The 26,203-nt window shown below is 33.6% G+C and overlaps 1 protein-coding gene across 3 annotated transcripts in view; it reads right to left on the bottom strand.

Moving 5' to 3' along the window:
* TLK1 (tousled like kinase 1) overlaps positions 1–26,203 on the bottom strand; it is a 151,154-nt gene that overhangs the window by 80,459 nt on the left and 44,492 nt on the right. For 2 of the 3 annotated variants that reach the window (XM_031960474.1, XM_031960475.1), the window contains exons 2-3: positions 21,671–21,789; positions 14,187–14,258 (exon numbers count right to left, since the gene is read on the bottom strand). In XM_031960474.1, the coding sequence (XP_031816334.1) occupies positions 14,187–14,258; positions 21,671–21,789 (191 nt within the window). Of the gene's footprint in view, positions 1–13,086; positions 13,159–14,186; positions 14,259–21,670; positions 21,790–26,203 lie in introns of those variants that run through there. The other variant, XM_031960476.1, reaches the window with a different exon arrangement.

The raw sequence follows: 26,203 nt of genomic DNA, 5'->3' as shown, positions 1-26,203 counted from the left end.
TATGTTTGCTGGTGGTTTTAAATAGATGTCGTTTATTTTAAGGAAAACTCCATTTATTTCAATGCTCTCTAGTGTTTTTAATAGCAATGGGTGCTGTATTTTGGCAAATGGTTTTTTCTACATCTATGAGATTCTCAATAGATGTCTGTTAATTTGGTTATTAATATGGTCAATTATGATGATCAATCTGATGAGATTCAGTTTCAAACATTGCATCCTTTTTCTCCCTTCTTTCCTTCTACTGTAATAGGTCTTTTGTGTCTCTTCATGTAATATAATTTTACACAATTTTACCTCCTTTTCCTCTTCTACTAGTACAATATCCTTTCTTTTATATCATCACATTAAAGTCAATTTATTCCCACACCTCTGTCTTCTAATTTCCCTGAAAAAAGATACAGTTCTCAAGAGTTACAAATAACATCTTTCTGTGTACAGATGTAAACAATTTAACCTTTAAAAAGCACAGTTCTTTTTTTCTTTCCTGTTTACCTTTTTAACCTTCTCTTGGATATCGTTATTTTCTGTTCAGCTCTGGTTTTTTCATCAAAACTGATTGAAAATCCCTTATTTCCTTGAATATTCTATCCATCTTTCCCCCTAAAAGATAATGCTCAATTTTCCTGCGTAATTGATTCAGATTATAGTCCTAAGCTTCTTTGCATTTCAGAACATCACATTCCAGACCTTCCAATTCTTGCATGTGGAATTGGCTAAATCCTGGGTAAAATCCTGATTGTGGCTCGTCAATATATTGCACTGTTTCTTTCGGGCTGCTTGCAGTAGTTTCTCCTTGATCTAATAATTCTGGAATTTAGCGACAATATTTTTTTTCAGTTTTCATTTTGGGGGCTCTCTCTGGAGACAATCAGTGGATTCTTTCTATTTTGCCTTCTGGTTCTAGGATATCAGGGCAGTTTTTCTTGGTAATTTTTTGAAAGATGTTATCCAGGCTCATTTTTTGAACATGGCCTTCAGGCAGTCCAATAATTCTTAGATTGTGTTACTTGGATCTATTTTCCAGGTCAGTTGTTTTTCCAATGAGGTCTTCTAGTTTTTTCATTTTTAAAATTTTATTCAACTGATTCTTAATGTCTCATTGAGCCATTCACTTACATTTATCAAATTCTAATTTTTAATGAATTATTTTCTTCAGTTAGGGTTTTTACCTCCTTTTGCAGTTGGCCCATTATACTTTTAAAGGAGTTTTTCTCAGTGGCTATTCCCCCCCCCCCCCCATTTTACAGATTCTATTTTTTAAGGAGATGTTTTCTTTAGTATATATTTTTTCCCAATTCACCAAATTTATTTTTAAAAAATTGTTTTCTTTAATTTCTGGGCTTCCTTTTCTAAGCTGTTCCTTTTTTTCCTCCCTAAACTTTCACAATTCTCTCGCATAACTCTCATTTCTTTCCCCCATTTTGGGGGGATTTTTACTTGATTTTTAAAATTCCTTTTGAGCTCTTCCAAGAGAGCTTTTGGAACTTCAGATCAGTTCATAACCCACTTTAAGGCTTCACACAAAGGCATTTGGCCTCTTTTGGGTTTGTGTTCTGATATTCCCCATTACCATTATAGCTTTCTATGGTCAGGGATCTTTTTGCTTTTTTTATTTTTTTGGGGGGGGGCGGGCCTCATTTTTAAAAAGTTAAGTTCTGCTCAGAGGATATTGTGTTCCAAGCTTCCATCCAGGGGAACAGGGGCCTCTCATTGACTTTATGCCATGCTGAGGCCAGTAGTGCTGCAGGCTATACTGGGTGTTAGCCTGGTCTATGCCATCTGTTATGCCAGGGCTCAGGGAGTTCACAATTTGCCTTTTGTGGCTGGATTGTAGGTACCACAGATGGCTTGCTGAGCCACTGGTTCTCTTAACCAGGACAGAGTGGCCAAGCTACTATATTTTGCTTAAAAGTCTCCCTTAAGATTCCCCATGTTACATCTGTACTGGGCTGTGTTACTCCCTGGCCAAATAAGACAAACCTTTCCTAGACATTTTAAGCTGGAAAATGATGTCATTCTGAATGTTTGTGGGTTCTGTCACTCCAAAATCTTCTCAGAGGCTTGAACTAGCATTTATTCTAAAGGAACTAGAGAGAGCTCAGACAAGATGCTGGCTTTGCTCTGCACCCCTACATGCATTTTCAGTACTAATATTCTACTAATGATGGTTTATGTCTATAATTTATGGAATCCTATTTCTGAAGAACTTTAAGAATCAGCTAACAGGCAATGGAAACGTAATTAAAGTAATAAAAAGGTACAAATGAATAATTACAAAGAAGCAACGTGAAGAGTCTCATCAATACAAAGTATGCCTAAAAAAGATTGGACTTTCTTCAAAATCTGTGTAAGTATAAGTACAAAGCACTTATTAAGGAAATAAAAAATGGTTTAACTAACTAGAGGGAAATTCTGAGCCTGTGAATAGGTCTTTACAGTACTAGTTTACAGATTTGGTATTATATCAAATGACCAAGAAAATAATTTATCGAACTAGACAAAAACATCAAAAACAATTTTGCTAGGTATCAAGATAAACAATAAACAGAAGTAAAAATGAAGGGTTAGGGTTCTAGAATTCAAATTATACTGTATTCATTAAGAGTATTGTTGTTATATACTTTAATATATTTAACATGTATGGGACTACCTCCCATCTTGGGGGGGAGGGAAGAGGGAAGGAGGAGAAGTTGAAACAGAAGGTTTTGCAAGGGTCAATGTTGAAAAATTACTCATGCATATGTTTTGTATATAAAAAGCTATAATAAAAAAATGAAAAAGTATTGTTGTTAATGTATAAATTACTGCCTTGATTCTGGCTCACTTCAACAATTCATATTTGATAAACCTAAAAAAAAAAAATTCACCTGTGGAAGATCTTCCTATTTGACAAGAATTGATGGGAAAACTAGAATTCCACTTAGAAAATATTAGCTTTAGACTAACATCAGCCACCATAACATATACCAAATACATATTTTTAAACCATTAGAAGGGAAATAGGATCAGGTAGTTTTCCACGGGTATAAATAGAGCATAAATTCTCAAACAGAGATAAAATATGTAATGAACCTTGTGTTTTTTTTTTTGTTTTGTTTTTTTTTATTTAATAGCCTTTTATTTACAGGATATATACATGGGTAACTTTACAGCATTAACAATTGCCAAACCTCTTGTTCCAATTTTTCACCTCTTACCCCCCCCCCACCCCCTCCCCTAAATGGCAGGATGACCAGTAGATTGAACCTTGTGTTTTGATAAACCCCAAATTACTAGCCAGTGGGGTATGAACTCAGTATTCAACAAAAATTACTGAGAAAACTGGAAAACAATTTGACAGAGACTAGGTAGAGACTACTATTTTACACTATATGCTAAGAAATGCTACAAACTGGTATATGATTTAAACATAAAGGGCAACATTATAAAAATAATTAAAAGATAATATCTGACAGATTTATGGATAAAGAAAAAGTCCATGGGTCAGTTAGATGGCACAATGGCTGGAGCACCAGCTCTGAAATTTGGAGGACCAGAATTCAAATCTGGCCTCAGACACTTAATACTTCCCAGTTGTGTGACCCTGAGCAAGTCACTTACTCCCAACTGCCTCGCAAAAATAAAGAAAAGAAAAAGTTCATGATTAAACATGAAAGAAGTTCACATAAATATATCTGATTACATAAAATTTTTAAGTTTTTGCTTGGGGGGGGGGGATTCTGGGAAGATGGCAGAATAGAGGTCAGTAAATTGGTTCCTCCAGAAACAGAACAATTTTTGCTTCAGGGCAAAGACAAGACTGGTGAAAAAAATCAAGAAGACTTGGGGCAGAACAAGAGTTCTAGTACAACCAAAGAAGATTGGAAAAAAGGCCCGGGATTAATTACAGTGAAGTGCAAACCTTTTCAGGCTCCAGAAACACCAAGTGGGAAGACCTGGGGTTAGCTGGAACTTCAGCAGGAACCACAGAAACTTTCATCTCCTGGACTATCTGTAAAAGGGGTGGAGGTGGGGGGGGGGGGGGGGGGGGGGGGGGGGGGGGGGGGGGGGGGGGGAGAGGTCTGAGAACAGAAAGACTGAGGTGACTTCAGCTGATTAGGAATGCCAGGCTCAGTTGTGCTGCTGAGATGTGGCCCTGGAGAAGAAATCAGAATCCATGAGTGCAGAGGCAATGGGGCTGAAATGCTGCTGGCTGTGGGCCTTTGCTGGAGAGTTCAGCTCTTGGTTTGGGGTTCCAGGTCAAAGGGGAAAGCTAAAGTGAAGCTAGAGGCACCATCTCCCCACCCCACAATTAGAAGGGCTTAGGCTAACATTTCTTATTTAAAAAAATAAATAAATAAAGAACCATCAAAGAAGAACCCAATTATAGAAATTTACTATGGGAACAGGGAAGATGAGGTTTCATCTTCAGAGGAGAACATTTAAGTATAAGAAAACTTTTATCCCAAAGACTAATGTGAAATGGCTCTTGGCCCAGAGAGAATTTATAGAAGAATTCAAAAAAGAATTTAAAAATTAAATGAGAAACACTGAGGAAAAAACAAACAAAAAATCTAAGAAAAATAAGATCATGAAAAAAAAATTAATGCATTAGAAAAGGAGATACAGTCTCAAAAGATGAGAATAACTCAAGGAAAATTAGACCTGGGTAAGGGAAAGCCAGTGAAGCTATGAGCGATCAAGAAATAACAGAATATGGAGAATGAAAATATATTCTTTCTTGAACTATTGTTATATATTTTGAATCCTCCCTGATACTCTGCTAGCACAAGCCAAACCAATGGAGGTAAAAATTAGAAGACAAGGGGCACTTTGGTGGCATAGTGAATAGAGTACCAGTCCTGAAGTCAGGAGGACCTGAATTCAAATCTATTCTCAGACACTTAATACTTCCTGGCTGTCTGACCCCAAGTGAAGTCACTTAACCCCAATTGCCTTAGCAAAAAACAAAAGCAAAAATTAAAAGGGAAGAAAATACTAAGGGAAAAAAAAATCTTTAAAACAAATTTCTCCAAAAAAGTCTTACATCTAAAACATTCCCCAATTGATAAATGATCTGAGGAATCAAGAAGTAGTTTTCAAAGGAAAGAATCTAAGTTATCAATAATCATATGAAAAAAAATTACTAATAATTAGATAAATAAAAATTAAAATAATTCTGAGGTTATCACCCCAAACTCATCAGTTTTCCAAAGCTCATTAAGAGGGAAAATGACAAAAACAGAAAAGTCTATGGGAAAAGAGATACAGTAATGCATTGTTGATAAAAATAAGAATTATTCATCCTATCACCGAGAAAAGCTATTTGAAACTATGACCAAAAAGCTATTAAACTATGTATACTTTTGGATCCAGCAACATCGCTACTAAGCCTGTATTTCAAAAAGATGGAAAAGGACCCATGTGTACAAAAAATTTGTTAGCTGCACTTTTTGTGGTGGCAAAGAATTGGAAACTAAGGGGCTATCCCATCAGATTGTTTTGAGGAATAGCTGCACAAATTATGATATACAAATATGATAATAAAAAAAAAAACTACTGTGGCATAAGACTTTTTGAATTGATTCAAAGAGATATGAGCGAAACCTGGGAAACAATTTATACTATAACAACAATAGTTTAGGGGAAGCTAAATGGCACAGTGTGATAGCGCTACAGTCCTGAAATGAGGAGGACCTGAATTCAAATGCAACCTCAGACACTTAATATTGACTAACTGTATGATACTGACAAGTCATTTAACCCAAATTGTCCAGCAAAAATAAATAAACTGTTGTAAAGATAACTTTTAAAAACTTAGGAACTCTAATCAATACAATGGAATCAGCCACAGATTCCAAGGACTCATAAATATGTTATCCTCCTCCACATGGAGGAGTAAGATTTAAGGAAGAATGGAAAGCATTTCTGGGGGAGGTTAATAGGAACATAACTAATTAAAGACTTTTTGCCTGACCATAAATATTTGTAATGGATTTTATTTTTCTTTCTTAATAGATAAAATTGGAAACAGGAGGGAAAAATTATTTAAATTTAAATTTTAAAAAAGATTTGTTCTACTGAAGAGTATTGTATAGTGGAAAGAACAAAGACCCTGAGCTCGAATTCCTATGTAACTTAGCTATTCTATAAAATGAGGAATTTAATAGCACAGTGCATAAAGGAGAGTTTGAAGTCAGGAAGGTGAGTCTTCCTGAAATTCATATCTGGTCTTAAGAGACTTACATGGTCTCTTATATGGTTTACATTCCCTTTGATTACTTCTGTTTTGGATAGAAACCTTAATTGCCCTCCCCCCTCCCAGTTAAGCTTTTTTGTTTTTTTTGTTTGTTTGTTTGTTTTTGATTGACTATTCTTTGCCTCTTGTCTTACTTAAGCGAACCACAGAATGGATGTTGTCTTCAGTCAAACTGAGATCTGTTAAAGACCTTAGCTTATGTTCTCGACTACATCCAGGGCCATCTTCAGTTGTCCTAATCTATATTTTCCAACAGGAGCTAGGTAATGCTGGAAGGAACAGTAAGGCTGGTGACTTTGTATAGCCCTCCCTCACTTGCATGTCATGGAATCACTTTCCTGATGGCATGGTTCTCTTTGAGAAAGAAAAGACAAATAATAACAACAACAGTTGTAAAATTCTGGGCAAGTCATTTAATCCTGTTTGCCTCAGTTTCCTTATCCAAAATCTGAAGCTGGATTTAACTCAGGTATTCCTAAACACTAAATCATCTGGCTGCTCCAACCTAGTAACAGACCATTCTAAACACAGCTTTGTTGTTCAATCATGAACAACATTAAGTCTGTGGACTACACTGTTTATGGGGTTTTTCTTGGCAAAAATACTGGAGTGGTTTGCTATTTCCTTCTCCAGCTGAGGATGTGGAAACTGAGGCAAAGAGCAAATAAGTTGCCTAAGTTCATACAAGTGGCTGAGGCTGATTTTCAACTGGGCAACAGGCCCAGGGCTCTATCTGCTATTCCATCTAGCTTCCTCTAAACATAGTTATGCCTCAGGAATTAAACATATCTTCATCATAAGGTCAATACTTGAAGTTTTTCCAGCCAGTAAATTCTCACTGGCATAGTCTTCCTAAAAAAAAGGATGACTTCTTCATCAGAACTAGAGTATAACTTTAGTGGAGGACTGAGTTCACAAACCAAGTCATTAATATGAATTATTTTCTTAAAGTAATATTTAGTTTACAATAGTTGCAAATTACAAAAGACTGTCTGAGATTAGTTTTGTTATATGTTTCAGTTTACTACAAAAAAGCTCAAAAGGACAAAAAAACTTAAGCAAATAAAATTTATCTATAAATTTTCAAAGGACAAACAATTTGTAAATAAAGTTGTTGTAAAATGGTTTCTTCTCATTTAACTATGATAAAACATAAAAACTCTTGAAATTTTAAGACTATCAGTTTAGTTTACACCTCTTCTTACAATTTATATTTTATTTTCATGTCATTACAGAATTGAGACATCTCTATCTCCTTTAAATTTCTCAAAATCACAATTTAAAAAACAAAATCATAAATGAGCTTAGAGGATAAATAAGTATCTTCTTAGATTAGCATTAAAGCTAAAATATGAAATCTCTTTATCTAATGACAAAAATGTACTTATCTTAGAAAGGATTTGATGTGCTCACTGCCACACTGTCATTAATAAGTTTGGTTATAATCCATTCAAAGGGCTTTTATTAATTGCCACTAAGTACCAGACACTTGAACTAGAGATCAGAGAGACAAAGACAGATTAAAGTGTACCTATCCTAAAGGAGTTCATGTTATTTGGGGTAGGCAGGTAGGGAAGATTACAAATGAAAGTATACATTAAATACTGATAAATTAACATAAGGTTCTTTTGAGTGGGAGGTAGTAACTGCTGGAAGGAAGGAAAATTCAGGAATAACCTATTGAAGAGAAAATGAAGTCTGAGCTAAACTTGGAATTCTAATATGTAGCAGCAAAGAGAGGAAGCAAATTCCAGACACTGGAGAAAGAGTATGCAAAGGCACAGCAAAAATAAGGGCAGGTGGACTGGAATTACAGAATTGGGTCTAAGAGTAAAGTATAATAAATTTGGTGTGGAAAGATCATAGAATCATGTAGGCAGAGTTCAAAGTGACTTCATAAGTTTTCGAATTCCAATACCTTATTTTAAAGATGAAAAAAATGAACCTTAGGATGTTAAGGGACTAGCACAAGGTCATAAATAGGATAAAATTTAAATCCAAATTCTTTATCCAGAATTCTTTTCTACTATAACAAACCAAGTTTAATATTAAACAGAAGTAACAGTATTTGATCTTTGAAGTAAAAGGTAATCACTGGAGTTTACTGAGTAACAGAATGGAATGTGCACATCTCTGCTTCAGGAATATCACTTTAGTAGAATTCTTTTTACTAAGGGAAAGGATTTCAAGAGATAAAAATGGGCAATTCTGATTACATAAAAGTGAAAAGTATTAGGACAAATAAAAATCAGTGCACAAAAGCCCTTTTTTGGAGAAAGAAATTTTTTAAAATCAAAATATCTGATAAAATTTAATATGCAGGTCATATAAGGGTTTAAATCAAACATAAAAGAACAAGAGTCATTTCCCAAAACATAAATAGTCAAAGACATAGTCAAATCATTCTGGAAAATCATTTGGTACTATTCCCAAAAACTCACTAAAGTATTAGTGAGTTTGAACCAAAGATAACTCTAAAAGGCAACATTCTAAAGAGAACAAAGACAAAGGAAAAGATTTACATTTACAAAAAATATTTATAACAGCATTTTGCTATAACAAAGAAGGCACTTGTTAACTGAGGAATAGCTAACAAATTATGGTATACAAATGTAATGTATTGTTGTGGTATAAGAAATTAAAAAGGTCCAGGACCATCCAATAGTCTTTAGATAAAAAATGTCATCTGCAGCCAGAAAAAGAATTATGGAGACTAAATGTAAATCAGTACACACTATGTTTATTTCTTTTTTCTGTTTTTTTTTCCCCTCTCCCATAATTTTTCCCTTTTGTTCTGATTTTTCGTTAATATGATTCATAAAGTAATGCATGTTAAAAATAGATAGATAAAAAAGAGGATGACACCAACAAAATCAAAACAAACCAAAAAAAAAAAAAAAAACACAAAACACTAAGCTATATGTAATAGAAACTCAAAATTTCATATATAATATTCTATTTTTCATCACATATGGAAATCATTCTATTTACCAAATTTGTATTTATACCAAAGAATCTTTATTCCCATACTCTCTAGTGTTTTTAGTAAGAATGGGTGTTAGATTTTATTAAATGCTTTTTCTGCATTTATTGAGACAATCATGATTTTTATTAGTTTGGTTATTGATATAGTCAATTATGCTAATAGTTTTCCTAATATTGAACCAGCCTTACATTTCTGGTATAAATCCTGCCTGATTGTGATATATTATCCTGGGGATGACTTTCTGTAATCTCTATTAAAGAATCTTTTTAAAAGGAATGTCATTTTGGTAGCTCCATGGCTAAGTAATTTTTTAATATTCCAATGACTGCAACATTAGATCCTGGTAAATGTTGTTTTTATTTAAGTACCTTTAAAAAAAATTTTTTTTAAATTAAACAAGCAGATTAAAAAAAAAATCTAATTTAGATTTTGCAGCTCTGTTTTGAAAAATAAAAGAGAATTGAGTCAAACAGGATTAAGTGGCTTGCCCAGGCTCACATGGTTATTAAGTAACTAAGGCTATATATGAACTCAGATCTTGCCCTAGTCTTGATCTACTGGGGCATCAAGCAATCAAAGTCTTTTTGAGAGCTAATCCTGAGCCTAAACAAGGGAGAATAATAAATTCTTGTTCTCCTAGTACCTAAAATAAATGGACCACTAGGTTCCTATGTCACAGATTAGTATTAGTTTATAATCAGTTATATGTGTGTGTGTGTGTGTATTAGCATAATAGTAGTAGTAGTAGTAGTAGTAGTAGTAGTAGTAGTAGTAGTAGTAGTTTACCCACACAATTAAATAGACTCTTGTGAATCACTCTGAAAACTAACTCACTCTAACACGGTTATAATTGAAAAAAGATTATACAAATTTAAAATTTTTATTATGTAACTCAGGTAAGGTTGGGATTGTCCACAAATATATTCTGATACCATTGTTAATGATGAGGCTATATTCCCTTAACATTCCTTTGGGGGAAAAAAATTCACAATTAGAAGTAGAAATAATATAAAAGGCATTGCTGCTGTTCAGTCATGTCCAACTTTTTTAACCCCAAATGGGTTTTGCCATTTCCTTCTGCAGCTCATTTGACAAATGAGGAAACTGAGGCAAAGTTAATTAACTTGCCAGTTACACCTATAGTATGTATCTGAATTAGGAGCTGAACCCAGATCTTCCTAATTCTAGGCACAATGTTCTATCCACTGTGTCACCTACCTATCTCTAAAAGATATAGTGATACATTTTAGAGCATCTGATAAGGAGACTTTCAGGTACTAAGATAATTAAATGTTAATCCTAAATCACACTGAAAATAATGGATCATCTAAGTACCTAAGTATCTTGGGGCAAAAATGGAGAAAGTTTAGAGGACAGTTCAACTTAAAGAAGATAGATTACAGAGGGCTGAAAATGTTTAAATGTTTTCTTCTTTGAAAAGATCCTCTACAAGAGATGCCTCTTCTCCTCCTCCCCCCACTCTTACAATCCAGCTTCTGACTTCATTGTTGCATGCAAAGTGCTCTCTACAGTTATCAAAGATCTTTTGTCAAATCCGAAGTCCTTTTCTCAATTTTTATTCTTCTTGATCTCTCTGCAATCATTGACACTCGATCAACCTCTTCTTGATATGCTCTTCCCTCTAGGTTTTCAAAATACTCTTTCTTGCTTCTCCCCTATCAAGAATCCTCCTCAGTCTCTTTTGCTCAATTTTCATCCAGGTAACACTCCCTAACCATTAATGTCACTTAGGGTTCTATTTCAGGCCCTCTTCTCCTACTATTCTACTTCACTTATTTGATTTCCTCAGGTCCCATTAAGTTAATTACAATTTCAATGCTGAAGATTCTCAAAACTTGCATATCCTGTCCTAACTTCTCTGTTGACTTGTATCTTTTCAAACATCTCAAACTGGAAGTCCAGTATATCTCAAACTAAACTTATATTTTCACTGTAAACCCTCATTTTCTATCTTCCCTTTTTACAGTGAAGGATACAACAATCTTCCTCTTCTCCCCCATACTTGAAATCTTCCTTGTCACATCCTTGATTCATTCTCCACAACACCTCTGCTCCCTTTCCAATCTGTTGCCAAGGACAGCCGATTTCACCTTCTTCACATATACCCCTTTTCTCTTCTGACACTACCACCATTCTAGTGATCGCCCACATCAACTCAAGCCTGGACAATTACAACACCTTTGCCAATAAATCCACTTTCTTCAGATCTCTTCCCAGCTCCAATCAATTCTCCATGTGGCCAGCAAAATAATTTTCCTGAAGCACAGGTGCAACTATGTCATTTCCCTACTCAAAAAACTTTAGTGATTTCTATTACATTCAGGATCAAATACAAAAATCTTTTGATGTTCAAAACTCTTAATAACCTACCCTACCCTCCATCTTTCCACCTTCTTATACCCGTGACATTGGCCTCCTTGTTGTTCCAGAAACAAAGCACTCTCTTGTTCTCAGTTCTGAGCATTTTCTCTGCCTCTCTCTCACATCTGCATCCAGAATGTTCTCCTTCCTCAACTCCACCTACTGGTTTTCCCATCTTAAATCAAGTGTCAAATAAAACCCTAATCCCTTTTAATCCTAGTGCTTTCCCTCTGTTAATTATTCACTATTTATCTCATGTAGAAATGGTTTGTAGATATTTATTTTTGTGTTCTCTCCCTTTGAGGGAAGTAAGGCCAAGGATTTTCTTTTGCCTCTTTTTGTATTTCCAGTGCTTAGCACAGTGCCTGCTGTACAACAAATACTTAATGCTTGCTGACAGACTAAAAGGAAAAAAACCCATCAAGTGGGCAGATGTAAGGTCTGATTAATACGATATGAGCCACAGACTCCTCCTACTACGAGCAGCATCTTACACAAGGTTTTGAATGACTTCAATCGCTTTTCCCAGAAGAATAGCATATAAACAAGTATTTTTGCATACATCTTTGACTTTTTTGGAGGGTGGAGGGGAGTGAGGGATAGGGAGTAGTGGCAGGCTGTGGGAAGAGGAAGGACTTACTTCCTAGGTAATTTCAATTCTTTTTTTTTTTTAATAGGGAGAGAAATAATAATCAACAAATCAATTCTTAGGACAAATTTATGAAAAAGCAGTCATGTCCAAAATATTTCTCAAGGCAAGAAGTTATGAAGGTTATTTATCTGATTCATCAAGTATATACAAAAGTTTTAAATATTCATAGGTAGGACTGCTGCAATTTTAAGCTGCATCACATAAAGAACAAATCACATCACTTTAACCTGAAAAGTACTAATAAAATTATGTAGCAGAAGGCATTCTGCCCAACCAAGAAACCATGCTTTATATTTTAAGTACTACTAAATTCAAGTCATCCTTGGAAATCTTCTAAAGAGAACTAATTTTTTTCTTATAAAAGTAAAGGCTCATAAATGAGACCTAAATGCTGAAAGTTGTTACAACTATTTGGAAGTAAGAAGGAGCCTGCAAAACAACATGGGATAAAAGATGAGTGTTAAAAGTCACTTACATCTTTATTCACTAATATTTTCCAATAAAACTCAAATACAAATATCTACTTAAATGACAAGAAATTAAACACTATGTCTGAAATAAGCCTCTCTGGTCCTGTCCAAACAAATGGTTATAAAATAGGAAAGTATGTGAATTTACCAAGTATATCTAATACTATGGAATATCAAGAAGTGATCCAAACTTCTAGAATTAATAGGTGAGATCACCTTTCATACCACAGCTTTGTGAAAAAACTCTTATTTTAGCTAAAGCTAAGCCTAAAAAATAACTGACACCCTATTTCGTACCAAATTAATATAAAATACTGATCTGTAGTAGCTAGTTTCAACAGGACCTGCTAAAGCTTACCTCAAGGGAACCTAGTGCAGATAATGTCCCATTCATTTGTACAGTGTCCTTTCAGCTGCCTGCCAGTTGTCTCTGTGGAAGGGAAAGCCTGATGAGTCAGAGCCCTATGCCACACTCATTTGGAGTTTGAGAATGCCTGTATATATTACTCCACAAAATGATCCAAGTACCAGAAGATCAGATGCTTATGAATGCCACCACAGATGAAGATAGCTTTTTCAGTACTCTCTCTCTCCACTAAAGGCCAATACCAAATCTATAGTTTCTGAGTGCTGAAAAAAGCCTCTTGAAACTCAATGTCAACACAACAAAGCTACACTAACACAAGAAAAACAAAGATGGGAAAAGATCAAAGTCAGAAGGCAATTACACTGAAAGGGAAAAATATAAAATGAATTAACTCTTAAATGAAAGACTGTTAAGATTATTGCCTTAACACCTAGCGACACAAAACTCCAATGGATCAATCAACCAAAACTGAAAATGCATGACCAACTATGTAAGAATACCTCAAAACTTTCCAACACAAATGTTTTAAAAAAGATTCTATTAAGTACAGCATACTCAAAATTGGTCAACACACCCCAACTCCCAATATGGGCCTATTCAATACATGTCTTCATGAGTGAAAGAAAAATTCTTTGGATTTTTAATTATGTAAAAGAATTAACACCAATATCAAAATCTAAAAATAGAAATATCTGTATCTTAATGGGAAGAGTGCATGCAGGCATGCAGACAAAAGAAACAAATACTTCAAGATGAAACTAAGAAATGTAAGAAATGTTGATATATATTCAATATTATTTGAAAAATCACCCTTAACAATCTAAAATTATTCCTGACTAATAACTTTCTAATTCCAAGACAAAGATTGTTTTATATTGCCAATATTCAAGGTCACCTACACATCTATCCAGATTATAATTTCTTTTAACTGTCAACATTGCTACAATTTGTGGAGAAAAGTAAATTCTCTTCTTTATAATATATTTTATTTCAATGAACTTTAAATATTAACCTTTAGGACAAGAATAATTAATGAAAAGAAAAATATCTACTTAGCAAAGATAATGCAGGCTTTTAAAAAAATTACATACCTCAGATTCTTTATCACTTAGAGATCCTAAGCTTCCAAAACTGTGATTAGAGCTTTCATTGTTTGTTGAGGCCTGTTAAAAATAAAGAAAAAACTTAAGTGAAAAACTAGTTTTTTAAAAAAGCCTAATCATAGGTAAGCAAAATGTGTTAAAATTTGGTTATAAGTATTCAAATAACAAAACTTCCATTCATTTAAATTCTTAGGTACAACATAATACTCCATTTTTTTTCCTTTTCAAAGGAATGGATATCATGAGTAGAAATCAAAAGAGAAACGATATAAAAATCATTTTAAATGCCATATTAAACTGACAAAATAGACTTATTCTCAAATTCAAATTATATGATTGAAATTGTAAAACAAAACAAAACAAAAGAAAACTGTTCATTGAAAAAGAACTTAACAGAATATCTAAAACTTTTAGAAAGTTTTATTTAGGCAACAAAATGATACAGCTAATTCCCACTATAAAAAACTTGAGCTGGATACAAGTAGAATGAAAAAAAAAAAAGGAAATTATTCTCAGTCAGGATTCGTTATTTATAAAAATTAAGGCAGCTGATGAACCCAAAGACATAGAGCAAAAAAGATTTCAAAGAGAAATGTAATATAAGCAAATTCCAGGACCTCAGACTAACGCAGAAATCATGACTTAAGACCAAGGACAAGGGTCAGATCCCCCAGGATAGCTATGAGAAAAGACTGGTAAGCTGAACAGAACAGTGGAGTATTAATAAAATAAATTCAATGAATATCAATTGAACAAATACATATATGCTTTAGTCAGAGAAAAGATAGCAAGGAGAAATAAATTTTAAAATTAATGTAGTTTCAGCCTTGAGTCAGAGCAGCTCATCCTGAGAGCAAAATGAACCTTCTTTCCTAGAGAATCAAGGGGACACCAAGAGGATGAAGAGGGTAAAAAGAATAAATGAAAGTTGAACTGAAATTAAATCCATTCAAACTAAGGCTATATAGAAAAATAACCTCTTCCATTTATGCTTTTCCTTAGGGGAAAGCGATCATCTGTTACTGGTGCAAGAAATCTGGTACATAAAAAATGGGACTGAGGACTAAGCTAAGGAGGTAAACTAAAGAAATGACAATATTCTTTAAGCTATCCTTATCTTTGAAAGCCCTCACCAATGGGATATTCTTGCTCACTCACCACTGATTTATGTGTTCTAGTGTCTTTAAAATGATATCCAGGGAAAAAAGCTGATTTGATAATCAAGCTTCTTAATAAAAGTTTCTTTAAATAAGCCAACTGATGAATAAAGCAACACCTTTTTACTGGAAAGATTCAAGAGATGACATTTAATTCTTATAATTCAGAATTTAGTGAAGACAGCTAAGCTTGTCCATTTTCTTCACAATTTATAAGGTCTATTATAACCTGCTACTGATAGAATGGGTATTTTTTAGCCTATGTTCAAATCACTTTCCTGATGATTTTAGTTTCTACTCTGTACTTTCTCCATCTTCATTATAGTATTTTAGAGGGTATAGTAAATCTCAATATACTATGAAACTTTGCACAAGGGTTGGATAATGCTATTATGTTTCATTTTGTTTCTGATATACAGTTCTCTACCAAAATCCTCCTTCAACACCCCACTATGTTATGGAGATTATCTTGGGTTTTTAATGCCTTATCTAATTTCTCCACAGGATACTTTGGACTCCAGATATATTTTGTAATACATCATTTTTTTTAACTTCAAAAATATTTAATTTCCCCCAAATTACATGTAAAAACAATTTTTTAATATTCATTAAAAAAAAATTGAGTTCCATTAGTGGAATTGTGAATTGATCAAGTCATACTAGAGAGCAATTTGTAATTATGCCCAAAGGGCTATCCTTTGATCCAGCTGTGTCACTACTGGATCTGTATCCTAAAGAAATCACAAAAGAGGGAAGAGGATCCACATGTACAAAAATGTTTGTAGGAGCACTTTTTGTGGTGGCAAGGAATTGAAAATTGAGTGCATGCCCATTAATAGGAGAATGGCTAAATAAGTTATAGTATATGAATGTAATGGAATATTATTCTGTAAGAAAGGATGAGCAGACCGATCTCAGTCTGGAAAGACTTACATGAACTGATGCTGAGTAAAATGAGCAGCATCAGGCAAACATTGTACATAGTAATAGCAAGATTATGTGATGATCAACTATGACTTATAAGTTCTTCTCAATGATACAGTGATCCAAGACAATTCTATAGACTTGGGATGGAAAATGCCATCTGCATCCAAAGAAAGACCTACGAAGACAAATTGAAGCATTCTATTTTCATTTTTTTCTTTGTTTACTTTTTTTTCCTCATGGTTTTTTCCTTTTGTTCTGATTTTTCTTTCACAACATAATATGAAAATGTTTAAAATGATTATACATGTATAAACTGTATCATATTATTTGCTATTTGGGGGAGAAGGTAGCGGAGGGAGAATTTTTGGAACTTAAAAAATCTTAAAAAATAATAAACACTGAAAACTATTTTTACATATAATTGAAAAAATACAATTGAATTTTTTTTTCCAAAAATTGAGTTCTAAATTCTCTTTGCCTTTCCCTTTCTTCCCATTTTCAGAGGATCTGCAATTTGATATAGGTTATACATGCAAAAATTATGCAAAATATTGCAAAACACAAAAACATATGAAAACAATAAAGTGAAAAATATTTGTTTTGATCTTGTTATGCACCATCTTAATACATTTATGTATTTAAATTTATATAAAAATGGGACTCTATGAGCAAAGAGATAGCTTTACCTCAACTTTGTATATATTCAGAACAATAAATATTTCACACATATTAAAAGTGCTTAATAAAAAAATTGGGGGGGATGGAAAGAGGGGACAATGGAGAGTAGCTAGGTGGCCCAGTAGATAGAATATCGGGCCTGGAATCATTAAGTCTCGTCTTCCTGACTTCAAATCAAGCCTCAGATATTTACCAGCTGTATGACCCTGTTTGTCTCAGTTTTCTCATCTATAAAATGAGGTAGAGAAAGAAATGGAAAACCACTCCAGTGTTTTTACCAAGAAAAACCCAAACAGGGTCACAAAGAGTAAGACATGGCTGAAAAATAACTAACCAACAACAAAATAAATGTTTAACTGTATATAAAGTGAACATCTGCTGTTGGTCCACTATACCCAGGACTTTGCCAGAACATTACTAGAATTGGTCTTAAAGGTACTCGTTTTACTGTAAATTGGTCTTAAAGGTACTTGTTTTATTGTAAACGGCGCAAATGCATCTACTTCATTCCACATGAGCTATGCCTTAGCCAATGTACCAGCAGCCCATATTTTTCTAAAGCTAGACAGGATGGTTTCTAATGTGCAAGTCTCCCAGGACTAGACACATTTCCTCGCATTTCATTAAGCTGACAAGTAGACAAACTACTAACTACCTGAACTAGTTTAAAAAAAAAAAAAATTTAAGGGACTAAAAGCAATAACAGTAGCAGTGGTAACCAAGAACTAAGCCTAATGTCTATACTTGCCTCTTGATATCATGATATGTATCATACAGTAGCAATGGACCACTTAGTCTCTCATAAAACAAAAGTACTAAGAGTTTAGCTCAGATATAGAATCCAAGAGTAAGCAGGAAACCATATAAGAAAAGTAAAATGGACATGGCTCTTTCTCAACAATGCAGCGATTCAAGGCAATTCCAACAGATTTGGGATGGAAAATGCCAATCACATCCAGAGAGAGAACTATGGATTGAATGTGTATTGAAACATAGTTTTTTATCTTTTTGTTTGTTTTGCTTTTTTCTTTCTCATGACTTTTTTTCCTCCTTTTGGTCTGATTTTTCTTGGGCAATATGACAAATATAAAACATGTTTAAAAGGATACCACATATTTAAACTATCAGATTGCTTGCTGTCTTGGGGAAGGGGCAGAGAAAAATGAAGGGAGAAAAATTTGAAACATGAAGTTTTACAAAAATGAACGTTAAAACTATCTTTACATATATTTTGGGGGGAAAAAGTAAAAGTATACAGATGAGTTACAAAATTGCAGCAAAAAAGTTAACAAGTATATGTAAGTATATAACAAGGGGCAGGCTAGGGATGCATTACATAAGTAGTGCTCTATGGGTGGCTTAAGGACATTTGAGGGTCACATAAGACCCTTTCAGTGAATCCATGAAGTCAAAATTTTTAAAAATATGACTAACATATTTTAATTTTAATTGTGATAACTATCAATAAATATAACCACAAATACTTTTTGTAGAGTCCTTAATAATTTCAGACTAAAAAAAGGGGCTAAGACCCCTTTACAAAAAAAAAAGTCTGAGAAGGAAACAAACATTTATTAAATGCCTATTAAACACCAGGAATTATGATAAGTTTTAAGTATTTCATTTAAAATATTTATAAACACTTGATAAATATGAGATTATGTGATCTTCATAACAATTCCTTGTCGTAAGGACAAGATCTAAAGTCTCTTTTAATACCTACCATCTACTATACTGCCTTTTTTACCCAAAAGGTGCTTTATAAATGAGTGGTGAGGCTGCCTTCCTTTGGGTCACTCTGCTATAGCAGGCACTCTGCTTCATGGCGTCTTTCCCCTTCCCCCATGCCACATGGTATCTCTCCTAACTTCACTATGCTTCCCAACCCCATGGCTCCTTCTTATAGCTAATTAATTCTTTTAGGGTGCTAAGTCCTTTTCAGGATTTAGCTTGCCAGTTAAAAACATGCCCCAACTTCATGGGGTGCTCCCTTTCCACGGGCTAATTGTGAATTCCACTGAAGAACTTATCTTTCATATGATCCTCCTACTCTATTTCATATTTACCATTTCTGGTGTCAATTGTATCCCTTCATTTTGCCTGTAACCTCTTCCTGAAACAAATACGTTTTCCTCAAAAAAAAATAAAAATAAAAAAATAAATGAATGCTGAGAATATTGTATACACTAAAAGCAATACTGCACAATTGGCTTTGAAAGACTTTTCTCAGCAATACAATGATCTAAGATAATTGCAAAAGAAAAAGAGAAAAAAGAACTATGGAGTCTGGATGCAGATCAAAGTATACAATTTTCACTTTTTTTTTCTTTCTCATGGTTTTTCCCTTATGTTCCAATTCTTTAACAATATGACTAAAAGATGGAAATATGTTTAATATTGTGTACATGCATAATCTATACCACAATGCTAATTGATGTCTCGGGCAGGGGGAGAGGGAAAGAAGGAAAAAAATCTAAGAGTGAATGTTGAAAAATATCTTCACATGTAATTGGAAAATACTATTAAACAAAAGGAAAAAGAAAAAAATTACTAAATTTGAAGTGATCTAGAGCTGTTAGTTTATTTAAAATATAAAAGAATTTGATAGACCACCATTTTATAATGCATACCATCTAACAATCTAAAAATAAGAAGTCACACCAAAATAAAAAAATAAATAAATAAGGAAGAATGATGGTAGACATGGAGAATTGATAATTTAACAAGTCATAAAGGAGATTACAGAAAACAAAGCAGAAAATTTTTGACTATGTCAAAAATTTAAAACTCGTGTTACCCTGAACTATTAAGTTCTCTTGGTCTCAATTTTATTACTTGTAAAATGTTACGGTTGAACTATATGATCTCTTAAGTTCCTCCTGATAACAAATCTATCATTCTATGTTTTGAAGGTAAATAACTAAAACCAGACACTCTACATATCATTTCATTATTTGAGATTAAAATTCCAAAAGAATTTTCCAAAATTCCCATGAAAACTTTTATTTTATATGATCAATGCAGAATCATTGAAGAGTGGAGAAATAACATAATTTATAGGGGCAGCTTTTTGAAAATGTATTTTAAGTTTAAATTATGACAAATACTGAAATTATCAAAAGCAAAATGTGAGAAGTTATTAATGATAAAACAATATAATATACTAATATTAATTTTAACTCATAAGATATACTATAGTCCTTTTTTCTGACCTAAGAGTAAATTAAATACATTTGTATAATATACAAAGTGTTTTGGATATACAAATATGCTTTCTCTTTGTAATATTACTAAGATACATTTTTTTTTTCAAAAACAGCACATAAGAAAAGATCCTGAACCATTTTATTATAATATTTGCTTAATCTAGTACTACTCTACTCATCTTTTTCCCAAGAATACATCACCCTAAATTCTTGTTTCTCATTTTTATACATAATACTCCTCCTGTTCCAAATGTCCCTTCTTCCTAAACTCTCTTTAACAAGATCCTACCTAATCTCAAGTATCATTACCTCTATGATTCCCAGGAGTGGTCTGTCCCTTTTCTAAAAATCTAAGTCTCAATCACAGTTTAACATTTAATTTTTTCTGTGGTTCATATTTATTGATTGTGTCTTCTCAAATGCATTCTTTGAGAAGGCTACTTGACTCTATTACCATTCTTAGGTCTAAAACCTAATATGGCATAGTTCTAAAAAACTAACAGTCAATAATTACCACTGATTAATTAAACTGACTAAAATCTAAGGAACAAAAAGCAAAGTGAGATAATAGGAATACGTAAAAGTACTAAGGAAAATAAGAGAGTTCAATAAAGACAAGAAACAAGAATGCTCTCTACCAGGGTTTCTTAAATGTTTTCATTGTGTGACCCCTTTTTGTCCAAGAAATTTTTACACGACACCAAGAATGTAGAACAGGTATACAATCAAACATTTACTGATAAATCATAAAGAACTTTATTTTAAAACAATTCTTTGATACACACATAATTTTACCATTTATCAAAAACAAAAGCACATGCGCATACTAATGAGATAGATGTTTATTTTTACATAAAAATTTATATCTTGGTATAATATTTGATAGCTTTAATTGCTGACAATTTTTCACAACCCTCACATTTAGTTACACAACTCCACTTAAGGTCATTATCCACAGTTTTAAGAAGCTTTGCTCCATGCTGTAAAAAAGTACCTTGAGCCACAGAGCATTTCAACAATATGTGAATAACCTAGTTTCAAGCTAGAGGCTTCACTCAGTTGCTTCACAGATGAGCAGAAAAAAAATAAACAATATCTCAAGGATATTAACTCCCTGGGAGCAAGAAATGTCATATTTATGAAATCCTTCAATGTTGAGCAGAGTGTTTTAATATTTACTGAAATGCAATTTCACACTATTCACACTATTCCAAGTAATTAATTAATATTAGTTATACATGCATACACATGCTCACATAAGTATGTATATGCATGCATGTGTAAATATATATAATATAGATGTATGTTTAAATTAAGCGATCTTGCTTTCAAAGAAACTACAAGAAAATATAAAGTATAATAGTGAAGCCAAATATAAAATCACCCTTTCTTATATGTTAAAGGGACCAATAACTTCTTGATACAAAATAAAGGAATACTTTGCAAACTGTATTTTAAATAATCCAATATAAATGAAAATGTGCTTATTTAAAGCAATACCTACTTTAGCTCCAACACTGCAACTGCCAGTACTTCCAGTGCTTCCACTTACAACTCCTGTAAATCGAGCTTCCAATAATTCTTGCCTTCTTGGATCTAAGCTGTGAAGCTCATCCATTGCACCTATGAAAAAACATCCAGTTAGCTGTGGCTCAAGTAAATGAAATACATGCCAATATTAATAGTAACATTACACAACTGCAATCCTTAGAAAATGGCATCTTTTCCTTCTATTATGAGAACTATAAATTGTTTTAACTTTTATGTGTCACTTATTGGGTTGTCTAATCACATAGTGCCCTTCCATTTTGTTAACTGTTTCAATTATACAGATCTTCTTTCCATTTTATACCTAAACTATTAATGTAAACACTTTTTAAAAAGCCATTTCAGTACCTGAACAAAGGACTCTGAACATATACTCAAATATCAGAATGAAAGAGGACATTTCATGTTAAGGAACCAAAGGTTCTTCAAATATCATTCAAATGCCTTCAACTGTCATTTAAAGAATTGAATTATATATTCAATTTTAAAATCACACAAGATGTAGAAGTAAAGGCTAATTTTAATTTTTAAAAAATACTGAAAATCACTAGGGTATGACTAAAAGTGGGAGAAACAGGTAAACAAAACATTTTGTACAAACCTATCCCACAACAAATTCCTATGGTCCATCTTACAAAAAACTCTTGCTAGGCAAATCTTTTATCCTTATTTAATAACATCTGTAGAAAGCATTGTATTTTCATGTTATATAGAAGGTTATTCTAGTTGAGTTCCTGCATTTACCCTAATTCTCCACAAGTACTACCTTCATGCTTATTTCCTTAAATCTCTGAACAACTGCTCCACTCTGGTTCTTAATTTTATGCTTAACTCCTGAGAGTTATCCTTATATACCTGCATTGCCCCTGCCTAGCATATTCTCCAGTTCTGCCACTGCCTTCAAACAAAAGAGATCTTTCAACTTTATAAATTTGGCCCTGCTACTAGCTATCATTTTATTTGTCCCTTTCCTTCCACTGTCAAACTTGACATAAAAGCAGGACTCTGTGGAAAGCTCCCTCTTCTCCCCTTATTTATATCTCATAATTTCTAGATATTATCTCCTTAAGATATCCCATATTCCCACCAAGACAGCCATCCTACACAATAATTGCTAACATTAATATATAGCTTTACAAATATTATTTTACTTGAGCCTCACAATAAGAATTTCTTATCTGTGAATTCACCTACTCCTTAAAATTTATTTGTAAATCCCAAATCAGTTCTTGCAGAAATTTCATCTTCCTGCCCATAGGGGTGAGAAATTTGTTACTCATTGTACATATTCCCAGCTGAGGTTGAATAAGGGGATGGTGTACCTTTTGGTTTCAGATCTCATACTGTAAACAAGGTTCCTGTTCCAGATCTATTTAGTAAAACAATGTTTTCATTTTCACTTTTTATTGGCGATTATGCTATTTAAATTAGCCCTCAATTACAGAGTTTAAAAGTTATGCAGTGTTCCCAGGTATAAGAAGGCTATGATGTACCTTACAGAAAAACTACATTAGATAAGCTTTGTTTAATCATGAGTTATGTAGTGCTGCTGACTGTGAGTTCAAGGTTAACAAATCAACATTACGGTACACTGAGAAAATAGATGAAGAAATTGTTATTTTATATGTGAGACAAAGTAAATTTGTGACTAGCTCACAGGAACCCAACCCTGTATTTCCCCTATAAGAATGGTTCAGTATTTGCTAATTCAGCATTCATGGTAACCTTATAGAATGTAAGTATTGTGAATGATGAACTGACTGTACCATTATCATACTCATGAGCAGAGGCACGAGACAATAAGTGACTTGCCCAGGGTCACGTATCTAGTATCAGAGTATAGATTTGAACCCAAAAAGGCTTTATGAACTCCAAGTAAAATGTTGGATTGAAACTTATTTCATCAGCATGGAAATCAGAATGGAAATTCCCTACACTGGGTAGATTATCAACTCCTTTATAACTTAAAAAGTTTTGGGTTGGGGATAGAGATGTTAATTAACTTATCAGAGGCTTGGCTCTAATTCAGGCCTTCCTTACTCCAAGGCCAGAGCTCTATTCATTATACTGGATTGGATTGGCCGGGATCTAGTCCAAACCCTCTTATCTTCCCCAGTAGATGGCTACTTCAATCACCCTCTTTCTGTCTAATCTTCAATCTCAAGTTTCTTCCTTAAGACCAATAAACATTACCCCTCATCCTTAAAAACAAACAAAGAAATCAAGATCAGACCCTTAAATTTCTTCAAGCCAACATTCTCTCCCTCCTCCTTCTATCAGGCATTCTGCATACTTTATTCTTAATTCCTATTCTCTCATTTTCCCAAAGGTGCAAATAATCTTTTATGTCTTAAATATCATGGTCTACACACCTGTCAGATTGGCTAAGATGACAGGAAAAAATAACAACGAATGTTGGAGGGGATGCGGGAAAACTGGGACACTGATGCATTGTTGGTGGAGTTGTGAACAAATCCAACCATTCTGGAGAGCAATCTGGAATTATGCCCAAAAAGTTATCAAACTGTGCATATACTTTGACCCAGCAGTGCTACTACTGGGCTTATACCCCAAGGAGATACTAAAGAAGGGAAAGGGACCTGTCTGTGCCAAAATACTTGTGGCAGCCCTGTTTGTAGTGGCTAGAAACTGGAAAATGAATGGATGCCCTTCAATTGGAGAATGGTTGGGTAAATTGTGATATATGAATGTTATGGAATATTATTGTTCTGTAAGAAATGACCAGCAGGATGAATACAAAGAGGCTTGGAGAGACTTACATGAACTGATCCTAAGTGAAATGAGCAGAACCAGGAGACCATTATATTCTTGAACAACAACACTGTATGAAGATGTATTCTGATGGAAGTGGATTTCTTTGAAAGAGACCTAATTCAGTTTCAATTGATCAATGATGGACAGAAGCAGCTACACCCAAAGAAAGAACACTGGGAAATGAATGTAAACTGTTTGCATTTTTATCTTTCTTCCCAGGTTATTTTTACCTTCTGAATCCAATTCTTCCTGTGCAACAAGAGAACTGTTTGGTTCTGCACACATATATTGTATCTAGGATATACTGCGACATATTCAACATACATAGGACTGCTTGCCATCTAGGGGAGGGGGTGAAGGGAGAGAGGGGAAAAATCGGAACAGAAGTGAGTGCAAGGGATAATAATGTTGTAAAAAATTATCCTGGCATGGGTTCTGTCAATAAAAAGTTATTATAATTTAAAAAAAAAGAAAAGAAAAAAAAAAGGAAAGGAAACCCAAGAATAATATACATTGTACAGTAAATTTTGAGAAAGCAGATTATAAAGGACTCAGAGAGAATAAGTAGGATTTGAAAGTCTATTAATTTTATTTTTAGGGAAATGACCTAAAAAAGATGAGAAACTTCCAAAAAATAATTCTGAGAACAAGTAGACATTATTCTGGAGAAAAAGGAAAACTGCTTATAGAAACCAATGGGATTACATAGGGAACTTAATGTCAAACTTTTATAAAAGATGCACATAGATGACTGAAACAAGACCAACTGAGAACTGAATAACTGAAGATAAATCTGTCAGTCAGGGAGTTATTTATTAATCAATTTATCAATTATTTATTTGTTAATAAATATCTATCAAGCTCAAAAAATATATATATGTATCATGGTCTTTTCTCACAAAGACCCATAGGCACATGTGCACAATAGAAATTACCATTCCCCTCAAACCTACCCTTTCCCCAAACTTTCCTATTGTTTGTCAAGGGTACCAACAGACAAGTTCAAAACCTCAGCATCATCACTGACTACCACCCATTCTCCAAATATACAGTTGCCAAATCTTATTATCAATTCCATCTTTTAGATCGTGTCTCTTTTAATATAAGTTCTCTTTTCTCTACATAGCTTTCTTCACCTCTCTTAAACTATCAGAATAGCCTCCTAATTGGTCTTAGCTTCAAGTGGGCTCTCATTCTAATTAATGTTTCACACAGCCACCAAAGTGATTCTCCTAAAATACAGGTATGATTAAGTCACACCCTACTCCAAAAAGTTCAATGGTTCCTTATTACCTCTAAGTTCCAATAATGAACCCCTCAGTTGGGCTCTTCACATAGCTCTTCCTTTAGAATCTTTTTAAATTAGCTTTACAGATACATTGTCTATTCCCTTCCACAGTCTACAATTCAGCCATACTGACTTTCTGGAATTTTTTCTTCCCCTATACCCACCACTTTTTTAGTTTCAAATCTCCAGCTTCCTTCAATTATCAGCTCAAGTGCTGCCTTTTGCTTGATGTTAGCAGTCAGGGAACCATAGTCTTTTCTGGTACCCGACTGTTATTACCTTCCATTTGCTGGATGTCTTAAAGTAAGTAGATTCCTTAAGGTTAAAACAAAGTTTCAATTCATTAATAATAGCATTTACTATATTAATAAAGCATTGACCATATATAAGGCACTTAGTATCTGTGTGACCCTGGGCAAGTCGCTT

Source organism: Sarcophilus harrisii, chromosome 3 (assembly GCF_902635505.1).
Source record: "Sarcophilus harrisii chromosome 3, mSarHar1.11, whole genome shotgun sequence".
Lineage (NCBI taxonomy): Eukaryota > Metazoa > Chordata > Mammalia > Dasyuromorphia > Dasyuridae > Sarcophilus > Sarcophilus harrisii.
The sequence above is the reverse complement of the archived record's forward strand: the minus strand, read 5'-3'. Positions and strand labels throughout refer to the sequence as shown.